At 37.3% G+C, this 13,694-nt stretch overlaps 1 protein-coding gene across 5 annotated transcripts in view; it reads left to right on the top strand.

Annotated features, from left to right (window-relative positions):
• Positions 1–13,694, top strand: part of LOC107103334 (potassium voltage-gated channel subfamily KQT member 5-like) — a 128,833-nt gene extending 115,139 nt beyond the window's left edge. For 2 of the 5 annotated variants that reach the window (XM_015402999.1, XM_015403001.1), the window contains 5 exons: positions 867–1,090; positions 2,987–3,098; positions 5,493–5,624; positions 8,291–8,417; positions 8,854–13,694. In XM_015402999.1, the coding sequence (XP_015258485.1) occupies positions 867–1,090; positions 2,987–3,098; positions 5,493–5,624; positions 8,291–8,417; positions 8,854–10,110 (1,852 nt within the window). In that variant the 3' untranslated portion in view covers positions 10,111–13,694. The remainder of the gene's footprint in view (positions 1–866; positions 1,091–2,986; positions 3,099–5,492; positions 5,625–8,290; positions 8,418–8,853) is intronic. The other 3 variants (XM_015403000.1, XM_015403002.1, XM_015403003.1) reach the window with 2 other exon arrangements.

A 13,694-nucleotide genomic window follows, 5' to 3' on the forward strand; every position in this document is an offset into this window, starting at 1 on the left:
ATTTAATTCATTGAATAAAAACCATGGGGAGAAACTAAATTTATAGTAATTATAATATTTTATGATTAGAATAATCTTAGAATATTGTTTAATGAAAAAATATAGAAATATCTCAAATAAGACAGTAATTGACCTTTTAGCTGGCCTGCTCCTTGTGAACACACCATCACTACTGCAAAGAATAGTTGTGGCAAAATGATGTAACTGGAATCTTTTTTAAGAAAAGAGAAAAATGGTTAAACTATGCTTCAGTTTAGTTAACACTAGTGCAGAAATTCACCTTTTAGAAGGAAAATGCTGGAAGAGTAGATCACTTAGTAATGGCCTGCCACATTTAATTAAAATGTCTTAAAGTTGGTTGTAGCTTAGCAAAACATAAAAAAATTAAGTCATTTAAATTTTACACTTTCACAAAATAGACAACAAAAGGAAATACATTATTTGTTACTTTCGTTCTGGCCTGTAATAAGTTATTGTATAAATTACAATATTTTGATATTCCCCAGCAGTATCTTGAAGGCTGATGTATTCAAATGTTCTATTAAAATAAAATGCAATGCTTTAGAATCCTTGCTATGCATCAGGAACATCAACTTCAAGCAGAGCCTGCATTATGTATACAGCAGCTTCAGCAATGCATGCTTGTCTTTTCTTCTTGCCCTGCAGTTGATTTACTTTTATCTCAGAAAAAGCTCTGAATGATGTAAATACCTTTATAAATAAACAAGTTGAAGAAATTCCAGTTACTGATCTCAAACTTGAATAAATAAACAATATTCATCTGTATTTTACTTTTAACTATTATGTCCCTTTTCTTTTGCAAACTCAAACTCCCTCTGCACATCTCCTGGTCCTCTCACTCTCAGCCAGAAGTTGAGCTTCAAGGAGCGTGTGAGGATGGCAAGCCCCCGCGGACAGACTATCAAGAACCGGCAGACCTCCTCAGTGAACGATCGCCGCTCTCCGGTGGCCGACAGTGGCACAGAGGGCACCAGTCCTGCCAAAGTGCAAAAGAGCTGGAGCTTCAATGACCGCACCCGCTTCAGGCCCTCGCTGCGGCTCAAGAGCCAGTCCCGCTCCACCACTGATGGTCAGTAACACTACTCCCCCACCCTTTGTTTTCACTGACAGGACAGGAATAGCCTTTGTTGTACAAAAAAGTTGCCCTTATAAATGTTATCATTTCAAATCATGTTTTATTTGCTTTTGTAATCTGCTTCTAAACCTACAATTAATAGCTTTGTTGTGATCCTACTCATTGATGACAGTTGTTTTCTCTTAGCTGTGATATTATTGATAAGTGGACATAAGACAACATATGGGTTCATTTAATAATTTTTGCAGCATATTGTAGGCTATGTACAGCCTCTGGGGCAAATGACCAATATTTGAGCAAAGTAAAGATTCTATAGGACCAGTGACTTTTACTCAAAGCAGTTGGCTTTAAATTAAACAGTTATGAAAAAATTATTAGACTACCTTTATTTCTAAAAACAATAGCTATGCAATGAAGTTTCTAATTATGTGTTTATGATGTTGCTGATATGTACAGAAAAGAAAACTTTGGTAAGCAGTGTCTTAGGCAATAAGATGCCACAGGTATAGATTTTACAACTAAGGTTTAGCGATTCTGCCAAACTTTGAAATTGCATCTTACTATTTTTTTATACCAATATTGCAATTTATTGACTTTACTGTTACTGTCTTAGAGAAAAGTGCTGATTTTTATTTCAATGTATGGATCTGCACACTAGCTATGACTCTGCTTTCCCGTATGTGTACGGGCAAACGCTCTTTAAGTTTACTACTGCCACCTAAAGAGTTGGAGCGAGAAAGTCTGTTTTGCCATCAGTAGAGATAATTTCACCCAAATTGAGTGCCACTTCAATTCAAAAGTTGTGTTTTGTAAAATTGCAATTATATTGTAAATGTAATTCATTTACCAACCCTAGCTAGAACCTAAAGCAATGCAGCATAACTTTTCCCCAAATATTAGCTTAATTTAAGATATATGTAATGATGTTAAACTACATCACTTGGCAAGTGTTAAACAAACACCTTTCTGCTATTTTACTTGTTATCAGTATATTTTTCCAAACAAATGTACCTATAGTTGTATATTAAAAATAAAGAGACGAACAAATATATTTTTTCCCCATGACTGTATGTGTGGGGTATCAAACTCTGGGGCTTTTCTTTGGCGGCTTTGAATTTTTAGCATTTGGGAGCTGCTCTGTGAAATCCTGCTTCTTTAATAATCCATCTGTTAGGCGACATGAATACTCTTAGTTTGTAGATAACTTCCAAATGCAATTCAGAAGAGTCAATAGCATTCATGTCGCAATCATAATGTAGTTCAAGCAGGTTTAGGATTAGTATGTGCAGGGACTGGTAGGGGTGGGTGAGGGCTGAGAAAGGGGTAAAGACATTTTTATGGGTTGCATTAACATTTAAAAAACATTTTGTTTCAAACACATGCTCTGTTCTATTAGAGTCTTTACATTTGATTTTAAAGGTGCTTCACTGTGACCCCATTTTTACTTCACCAGGAAGTCGTAACTCTATAAACAGAGCTGCTGTTTAGATAAATCCTAAAGACACACCAGAGGCCTTTGTTCTTTACAACTAGTCTGCACTTCCAGACGCTTCAATCAGTTCTTCCCTCTTTCCTTTTCCATTCACTAAATCCCCCTGTCATCATTATGAGACACATAAGGAAGCCTCAACATACTTTGCTCCTGGATCCAGCAGCTTTATACAGATCACGAGTAGTGGCTTACATGGTAGCTTCACATTGGGCTTTGAACTAATAAAATATTGAATTTTCTGACATTTTACTTTTCTTTTTACTTTTATTAAATGCATATGATTCATCAAAAGGCTGATTATACAAATATGTTGATGTGTTTAACTATAATCCCACGAGTGACGCATAGTTTATTGTATATGACGATGAACAATCCCTCTCCTATGCCTGTTCCTTAAGCAGCAGACTCCGCTGTTGCCGGGGAAGATGCCTTTGATGAAAAGGGCTGTCACTGTGAGATCTCCGTGGAAGACTTGATGCCATCCGTTAAGACTGTCATCCGAGCCGTCAGGTTTGTCCAAAGCAATCAGATTTTATTGTACCACAGCTGATGCTTCTTTCTCATTTTTTCTGAATGCAGTCTACTGCATTTAGTACCTCCCCTGAGTGTCTGGCACTAAAATGACCTAAATGTTTTTTTCTTCTATATTTTCATTTTTTCCAATAGCCTCTGTGACATAGTGAATATTCAGGAAGTATGGTTATTATGGTTTTAAGCACTTGATAATGATCCTATAAAGCTTTGCAAAAGTATTGACCTTACTTAAAACCATTATGATTTGAGGCTGGGTTGAGGCGAAGCTCGTTTGTGTTGGATGGAGACTTTTTTTTTTTTTTGTCTTGAGAAAGATTTTACAAATATGGGTTGATTGGTTAAAAATATGCTATTCCACTCTATAGCACCTTGCTTGTTAGGGATGAGTACCGGCACCCGGTATCAAACATGTACTGACGCCTGGTAACAAAACGGCACAAGATACTTTTAAAAAGAAAAAAAGAAGCAGCTAGCAACCAGTCTAGCAACTTTTTCCTGTGTTTTGGAGACTTTGGCATTGAGGGAAAGCACTGAGCTCTCTGGGTTTACTGTCTTCAGCAGCAGCGTATGTTGTTGTAAACCCCTCCCACTTTGACAGCACTGAAAGGCTGCAGTCGTCCAGTCTCGCCATGCAGGAAACTGTGTCTGCAGTCATTTGAAGGAAGAGAGTAACTACAGTCTGTTTCCCTTTTGAAAATGACTTGCCCTGCATTAGCAAAGCTTCCACTGATTCCACCCTTGATTACAATGTAAATTTGATTTAAACAAAACCTTTAACTTAATGTTTATTTTCTCTAAAACTCTTTTCTTAAATAGATTTCTCCCTGTAATTGATTTATACTTAACCTCTCACCCCATCCATGCTGTGCCTCAAATTGATAGTATAGCAACCAGATTATTATCATAGCAACCATATTATACTAGAACCCAAGCTGGTTCTGGTATAATATTAATTAATATTTGAGTCTTGATATGCTTTTCCACAACAATGTTTTAGTCTTTTGTTTATATATAAAATGTTACTTATACAGTGTTACTATTTCATTTATGTAAAGAAAGATAAATTTTTTACTTACATTTTTTTCTTCTATTTTTTTTTTATAAACCAAGCAGAACTCATTATTCGTTTTAATTTTTGAATGTGTTAATTTAAGAAAGGCATTTATAAGAGTATCTATAAAATATCGGATTGATAAGGGGTATCATTTAGAGTAGTCGTATCAATAAATCCTTAACCATCCTCATCCCTAAGGTTTGTTGCCCCGCTGGCAGGTGAACCTCTGCTCTTGTCTCAAACCTATAACTATAGTTTTTCTGTGGCAGAGACCTGTGTTTACCTTTAGCCATCTTTCCATCGACTAGGACCAACATCTCAGTCTCTGCTAAAAAAAAATCCCTAACCTAAATGGTTTGATTGGGATAAAATGTAATCATAGTATTTAGGTTGCTGCCTAGAAAGTTTATTTCGACCTTTCCAGACCAGAATAACTCCGGCCACATGGAAGCTCTTTACCATGCATTTACAATCTGTAAACAGGATTAAAATGGTTTTCTTTTAGCAATTACGTTTCCTCATAAACGGCCTATTTGTGAAGTGAACAATTTTTTGCTATCCTGTCTAAATATTCTGCCACCTGAGTGGTGAATCTGTGCAGCTCCTCCAGGTTTGGAATGGGTATCTTTGCTATTTGTTCTTTGTATTATTATGGCGACTTTAAAGAATTAAAAGAAACATATTCTTAAAAACAAAGAACAGCAAATCTAACTTTTTGTTCTCATCCAGCAGGGGTTGCCACCTATCTCTAGATGTTTTTAGGCAAGCTGCAAGTTATATGAACCTTCTTGCTCTCATTAAGTCATATCTTATTGAACAATTCTGCCCTTATTCAATATGGGCATTTTGCTTACGGTACTTATATACACAGTTTTTGAATATGTTACTAGGAAGGAGCCTTTCCGGAAGATATGCTTACTTTTTTTAAGCTTTTTGTATCCACACATTATTTATTATCTGATATATAGCTTTCATCCACATATTTATTTATTTGTATTCCCTCTTTGCTGCCTTTTCCCCTGTTTAGTCATATATATTTTTTTATTTGTAGCCTTGAAATAACTTGGGTATATCAATCTTTTTTTATAGAAATGGTATAACACACATAGCTAAAGACACAGCTACAACCCACACTAGATTTTTTTCAGCTGGATATTCAAGTGTTGGGGCCACAATGGAGAAACTGTCAGAATGGCTCTTATTTAAAGAGAAAGAAAACAATTATTGTGGTGAAGCTGCTGCAGATTCTCCTTTCTTACTGTGTTGGAGCACCCTCTTTTGACTGAATTCTGAATATCTTTGTGCTTTTCCTTTAGGATAATGAAGTTCCATGTTGCAAAGAAGAAGTTTAAGGAGACTCTCCGTCCATATGATGTGAAGGATGTAATCGAGCAGTACTCTGCCGGTCACCTGGACATGCTGTGTCGCATTAAGAATTTGCAGAGCAGGTAGGAACCATGAAAGGCTGCACATTGCCTTAGATATCAGCTTTTATTCCTGGAGCCCCTGGGTTAATGGATATGTTTTGTGTATATTTGTAAGAATGCATATTGTGAATATACATCAAGATATTGATGTAAGCTTTTTCCTTTTGGGGTTTAAGTCCCTCTGTGAGTGCATATGTTTGCTTTTCTCACAGTCTGGACATGACCATTGACACACAGACCCTGAGTACCAGAGCCAAGATCCTTTCCCTCACCTCCCCTCCCTGTCTGTGTTTTTCAGCCAGGGATAACTCCATCAGGGGGTCAGAATACCCCATAATCCTCCATTCTTAATATATTACATGCCACAGAGTCAAATGAAGCAAAAAGATTTTTGTTTATCAATCATGAGCAGAGATGCACAAGTCAGCCATAAATCTGCCCCCCCCCCCCTAAAATAAATCAACAAAATATGTGTGCATTAATTCACTTTTTTAAAGTTTAAAACTGGTACTGACTAGGAAATTCATAATTACTGTATTTCTAGTTATAAATCCTCAATAGACGCACAGAAATGTAACTTACCTATTTATTTATGCATGATGCAATTCTGGGGCATTTGTGGATTAGCGTTTATGGAAATGTTATTCAGTCAAAACACTTGATGTATGCAGTATCTCTAGTCCCCAGGTTTGATTAGAACATATTAAAATAGGGCTTTTTATAGTGGTTTTAAAATGATGGAGCAGACCTTTTCTTTTTTTCTCTCCTTTCTTCCATTGAACAATACTAACAAATACATCCCTGTGTTAATACTGACCCCTGCTGTTGCAGAACAGAAATACTGCTGCAGCACCTGTGAATTACCTTCAGCATAAGATCTTAACTAGGTGTAATGATAAAAAATATGATTCATGCGATCCTAACATTCCAATTAGAAATTATTCAAATAGTATCATGATTTGTGACACATTAGGCCTACTTTCTACTTTGTTAATGGATTTACTCACTTAATTGTAAGATGAAAATCAAGGCACTGTGACTACGACCAACATCAGGAAGTATTTGAGTTTGGTGGCAACGGACATTTTCGGGAAGCAGTACTGAAATGAGGTGCATTAGTTTTTCTTGGAGACATGTGCTTCATCTAAGATGGGACAGGATAAACCTACAGTAGTAGTCTATTCAAGGAATATAGTTTCTGAGCTCAGGTACACTATTATGTCATGATACAGTATACTGTATTATTTTAAAAAATCACAAATTAAACATGTCTATGAGTTTGTATCCATGTGCTGTGATCTTGCAAACGACTTAAACTGAATCAGGAAAACACAGGACTGTAGGTAGAGCAGAACTGTGGCGATTAGAGACAATTAGGATCACATTTCCACCAACAACACTGAGCAAATCTCAGGGTTTAAAAGAACTACTTAAATGTGAACCTAATCTTTGCTTTCTATTACGTTTATCTAAAGATCTGCAGGTTTTCTTAGTTTTTAGATAAGAATTGCACAAAAACAATCAAATCAAAAATGATTTGCTTCTGTACTAAGAAACATCTGTAAAGTAATTGAATATTACAGACAGGATAACTAGCTAACATAGATAAATGACTAGAATGTTATATTTAAATATTTAAATTCAATTCAGTTTATTTATATCGCACCAATTTATAACATGTCATCATCTAAAGGCACGTTACAGAAACAATTCAACCAGATCATACAGATTAGTTGGACGTTCCTGCCTAGGAAAACCAGCTGATTACATCGACTTATTGACTTGGAAGACATGCTCTTCCTTGATGAGCTCAAGGCAGCAGTATTCGTGTTTCCATTGAGTCTTCATTAATCCCTCACACCAAGCATGCATGTAGAGGAAAATTCCCTCTTAACAGGAAGAAACCTCCAGCAGAACCTGGCTCAGTGTAAGCAGCCATCTGCATTTAAACAAATTAATACATCAATTCCTTCAATATTAATTATGGAAGAAAATACATGTTTAAATGTTTAAACTGGACATCATGGCAAAACTTAACCAGTATAACTGTAGAAAATAGGTTTAATGATGAATAGCTATGCTTTTCCATTCATTTTGTCCCTCTTAGTCCTTGTCAGAGTCGTTGTGGGGCTGGTACCTATCTCCGGCAGTCTATGGGCAAGAGACGGTACATCCTGGAAAGGTCGCCAGTCTGTCGCCTTAACGTTTAATATTTTATACAAGAATATTTTCTGATGTTTATACAGATTTACTTAGCATTTTCTTTTTACTTAGAACCTTCCTATTGTTGAATTAAAACATTTAATTGAATTAATTAAAAGAAAGATCCTAAAGCTATGGCCAAATCTTTGGAAATTATTTCAGACTCTCAAACTGCAGGTTGGGAAATTAAATAGAATCCAAATATTAGCTAAATGAATATTGTAGATAAATTGCTGCCATGGCTTTTTAAATTTTTCCATTTTTATTTTCCTGGTCAAAATGATTCCCCTTCCAATAAAAAACGGGGCACATTATTGTCTGAAGTCCTGTCTGGAGTACAAGTATATTTAAAACAATATATTTTTATAATTTGTTCTCCAATCATTACTTATTTTGGGGGGTTTGTGTCTCAGTTTTGTTTTTAATTTGACATAATTGTTCTTCCTTATACTTACATATCGTTTCTGTGTTTGTAACCAATCCAGGGTGGACCAAATCCTTGGTAAGGGACAGGTCCCTTTGGATAAGAAGATAAGAGAGAAGCTGCTGTCTGATGCAGATATATCAGAGGACATGAGTATGCTGGGCCGCGTCTGTAAGGTGGAGAGGCAGGTGGGTAAAACTGGTGGCTAACGGCTTTCTGTAAACCTGCTTTATAGTCATGCAACTTCATGAATAAGGATGTCATAGAAAGTTAATTTATTTTAAGGATTCAGTTTAAAAAGGAAAAACATATTTTATAGATTTATAAAACACACAAGAGACATGATACATCTCTAGTCATAGCTTTTAGAGCCCATGACATGCTTTAAAGCTGTGGCATCCCTTCTGTTTAACCACTACTGACCCAAAGGGAAAATTAAAGTAAATTAAAGTTCCACTTGGGCTAGGGAGAGAAAAACTCATTCATGTGTGTTAAATGTGTTTCACTTTTTGAATTGTAATGTTTTTGTTCATGTTCTACTTTATGAGAAGCACCAGTAGGAGATTGGCTGTAGCTCTGATTATTTTCACCTCTCAGTCTTGTCATCATTGTCTTTCCACACAGGTGCAGTCAATTGAGTCAAAGTTAGACTCTCTGTTGGACATTTACCGTCAGGTACTACGTAAAGGCTCCTCTTCTGCTCTCACACTCTCCTCACTGCCGCTGTTTGAGCTGGAACAGACCTCAGACTACAACTCTTCAGTCTTCAGTAAGGATCTCTCCAGCTCCGCCCAGCTCAGCTACGGCAGTGCGCCTCACCCAACTGGCTTCGCCACACGATCGTCAACCAACTCCCAGCTTTCCCAGGGAGGACTCCACCTTATTCTGGCTCCTCAGAGCGAGCTTAACCTGAATCTCCGTGCCTCGTCGTCCACACCCCCCTCTGGCCACACATCTTCCCCTTTTAGCCCGTCACCGTTGCCTCATCATCATCATCACCATCTGCAACATCATAAACAGGTTCAGGCCACATCACCTGAAAGTGGCACTGATGAGAATGTTGGCAACTCCCCTACTGTCCTGACCCCGAACAGCACAAGCAGTTCTGGAGGCCAAGGAATAGAGGATGAAGGCTTCCCTCTGTTAGCGAAGCTTCCACCGCCCCCTTCCAGACAAAGCGCTGGCTCTGGGAAATTTGCGCGAACAACCTCTACTGAGGCTTCTCCTGAAATAAGAAGCTTCTGCAGAGGTCTACAGAGCCACACTGAGGACAGCTGTATTAGGGAGGACCTTGGACTTCAGTTTGGGTTGGGAACATTAGGGGATCAGTTACAAGGGAGTACCAATGGTAATGGCAGGCCCAATGCTAAGGAGGATGGCTCCTGGCGGAGACATATGAGTCTTGAGCTTGAGCCCCTCGTGCCACCTGCTCCAGCTTGCTGCTCTAGGCCCATCCATATGGACCAAGGGATGGGCAAATCTATGTCAGTGCAGGACTTGGTGCAGGTAGGTCCTGTTAATGATGCACACCAAAGCCACAGCCTATCATCTCCAAGCCCAAGTACAAGCAGTGACTCTCCAACAGGCTTCAGCAGCTGTCGCCATGACCCTGCGGAAGGGAGTGGGAGTGCAAGACGGGGAGGTCAAGGTTGTTGGGGTGAGGAGGACCTGTTTATCAGTGACAGGGACATGGAGCCACCGGGGTTTGACTTTTTGTCACAGGGGACATCTGAGACTCCAATGATCTCTCCGGAGCGCCTGAGGACAGCTGATAGAGCAGGGGCAGGGACCCAAGGCTCTAACTTGGTTGATGGTTCCCAACCGCCGCACTCGGCTAGCAACGCCAAACCATTGAACATGCCACACGTACGGCTAAAATAGACCCACAAAATGTTAAAAATCCGCACAAATCTCACCTCAGCGACCGTTTTTATTTTTTATGAAGGGAGGTGGGTGGGTTGGGATTTTCACATGGGCTCTTGTCCTCTTTTGTTTATTTTTACCTTGATCCGTTTTATAAGATTTACATTTTTTTTTCATACAGGCAGATCTTTTTGGCATGAGTTACTCTGTGTTTTAGTGTATGCTTAAAGAATCTGAGATAAAAGAGGAAGGCTAAAAAATGAGGAGATAATGTTTGTGTTCTACTAAGTAATGCCTGGGTCAGTGTTAGACCTTGCTATATAGCATGAACTGCATGTTTCCAGTCAAATGCACAGATATGAAACTACACTTAAAGTTTGTGCACCTAACACTTAACTACATAACTGTGAGTAAGAAGCTTGTTTTGTTCCATGACAGCTGAAACAAAGAGTACCTCATTACTGAGAAATGTGGGCATTTTCTTTTCATAACATTAAATATATTTTAGAAAGCCAGACCTCTGCAAGTGGACCAGTTGAAGGATCTTATCCAACTTACTTTGTTTTCTTATAAACATTTTTCTTGAATAATTTAGTCAATGACGGAAATGCACATTTTGCATGAATTTCAATCTCATATAGAAAGTGTTTATAGCACTGCTAAAATACCAGTCTTGGGTGATGTTAAAAATTGAGACCATGAAAAAGACAATAGTGTAATGAAAAAAAAACTGGTTCTGTGCTCATAAAAGAGAGATTTAAATTCCTAATTCTGACTCATCAACGAGAAAGGTCAAGCAGTGTTTGCTGGGTTTCACTAAAAGGACGCCTTCCTGAATTAATGTTTCTAATGAAAGCCAGATTCAACTAATCAGTGATGCTGTGAAGGCATACAGTATTTCATTAGTACAACGCCATCAGAAATTTGGAAATTAAATAAAAAAATAAAAGGGAAATACTATTGCCATCGATAAAACCAGAGAATGGCTGGTCTTTGCTGAGAGATGAAATGGGTAAATTCTTACCTTTTTAATCATAAATATTATATAGAGAGAAACACACAAATGAAATGTAATATTTAACTAGTGTCAATTTTGACAACATATTTTAAATAAGCGTTAGCTTTTTTTTTTTGACGATTGTAAATGATTTTAGTTCTTTCCCATTTTATTAGAGGTCCAGTCTGGAGATTCCAGCCGAAGTTTTACTCCCATCAACAGTTTTTAATTAAGAATTTATCAGATTCTAATCAGCAGAAATATCGCCTAGCCCAAAAATGATGAATATTGCAATCCATAAAAAAGATTTTTTACCTCCACATATTACTCTTTCAGTGACACCAGTGGTGTTACTGATGTTGTACGATGTGCATTTTGCAAAAGGTGCTCCAAAAACAAAAGTGTCTGCCGTTAAAAATGTTAAAAATAAAGAGAGTTTTCCATTTTCTGCATCCCAATCAAACCATTGCACATTCAGGTTTATAAAAGAGGGCTTACTCCTGGGAGAAAAAAAAAAAAAATTGCCTGTCCAGAGACTATGGAGCTGTGGACAAGAGATGGTCTCACAGTATGATTGGTTTGGAGACATTTTCAAAGTAAAGTGTACCGAGCATCATAAATATTGATTTAGCTGTAACATTAGCCCTCTAAAACATGTATTCAACTAAGAAAATAGGTGGACAAATTCTTGAATATGAATTTTCTCATGGTCCTTTGTTTTACATCAAAAAGACCCTGCAAAATATCAGATGTGCGATCTAAATTAGTACGACAAGTCTGGAGACTTAAAGCTCGGAAAAGCAAAAGGATTACAAAAGCCTAGAAGTTCTTTCCCATATTAAGGAAGTACTGAAATTCTGTTTATAGCTGCTTTGTAATCTTATCAACTCACCTAAAAAAACTTTTTGGATTCATTCCCTTATTTTTCTTCATACATGACAATGGTGGAGAACTACTCCACTAATATCAGTAACAGACATAATCTGTTTACCTCCAGCTTTATTGTTAAAGCTTTATTGTTTCCATCATTAATGTATACTTCTTAGAGAGAATTTGGGCACAGACCAGACTAAGAACTATTTTTTATTCCAGACCAAAATAATTAAATAGCAGGTTTGCATAATGACATGACATTAACATAACTTTTTAATTTCATGACTGTGCCTACAGTGTTCAGCATGAATTGCTTAGCACAGAAAGACATTCACACATTGTACTTTATAGGAGACTTGAAATAATCATGCTTTGTCCCTTTTAACCACTGTGAACTGCAGCTCAATGAAGGTCATTTTGTTGATTTAAAGGCATACCCCAGACTTAGTGACCTAAAGAGTTGATGCATATGAGTTATTTTAAATGATTCCTCAGGCCAAAATACTGCACTTGACACTATCAGTGCTATGAGCGGGGCTCCCCTCTTGAAATATCGCCTATGTAAGTTGGGAAATGATGCACCGTCATTGGCCAGGTCACGTGACCTCTAAGAACGTATTGCTTTATGGCAACAGGCTCTTATATAATCATGGGGCTAAGGCTTTTGCTCTACTATTTTGCCACCTGCTCGACTTCTGGTCATGGTTAAGGCAAGGAAACAATTTAAACCTCCTAAGGAGGCTAAAAAGAGAAAACAGGGATGGGATCGTGCACAAGGAAAAACAAGAGTTGCACATGGAAAGGAGTTTATTCAAGAAAAAGCTGGATGTAAAATTGATTCTCTTTTTCCAACTTTATTATTAGACTAATAAGTTAACACTTTGCTCCAAGTATATATTGTCATATACCTTTGTTATTATTTTCGATGTTTAGTAGAAGCAAAATATAAGCAGTTTAAGGTCTAGTGCCCCTAGTGGTCAATGGTTACATGGTGCGCCTTTAAGTACAGGTAATTTCCTGAAGGTCCTGTGAGAACACGCTGAAAGTACATATGGTCTTAGGCAACTTATGTGGCTGAATTTCATAAAAAAATCTTTACTTTCAGGTAAACCTTTACCATAATTTCAGCTGAGCTGCAAACTTAATGTTTGTTGAAGCTACAGTAATGTGGACAGGGAAAAGGATAAGCTGCTTTTTATGTCCAGAACAATTTTACACAGGCTGGTTCTGCCATGGACTAAAACAATTATTGAATGTCATTTTCTGGTTTACTCTTTAATTCTGCATGTTGGAGACATTGTTGTGATCATTTTTGTCTGAGACTTACCATTTGTTTTATGTTGCTCCTGTTTAGGACTGTTAACTGACTTTTTAAACTGGACTTTGCAGTTAGAATGTGTATCTTATTAGTGTAAACTCAAGATTGCTTGAACTGCTGTGCAGTGACAATATAACTTACCATCATCTTTCTCTTCCTGTTGCATGGTGCAGAACTGGATGCAGTGACTAGACTTAACTTGTTTTCATATCCAAAGTCTGATTAATTTATAATATTCTTAAGTTTTTAGCACCTTAATCCCTTCTGTGGATTTATTAAAAAACATATAGTTTTTAAGTAGGTAAAACTGAAAATTTTGTTTGTGTATGAGAGCAGGAAGGTGCATATCCTTTCAACCAGTCGGACTGATTTTACTTTTTGCCTTAAGTGTAAAATTAATGCATATTAAAAGTT

Source organism: Cyprinodon variegatus, unplaced genomic scaffold (assembly GCF_000732505.1).
Source record: "Cyprinodon variegatus isolate N-32 unplaced genomic scaffold, C_variegatus-1.0 Scaffold1423, whole genome shotgun sequence".
Lineage (NCBI taxonomy): Eukaryota > Metazoa > Chordata > Actinopteri > Cyprinodontiformes > Cyprinodontidae > Cyprinodon > Cyprinodon variegatus.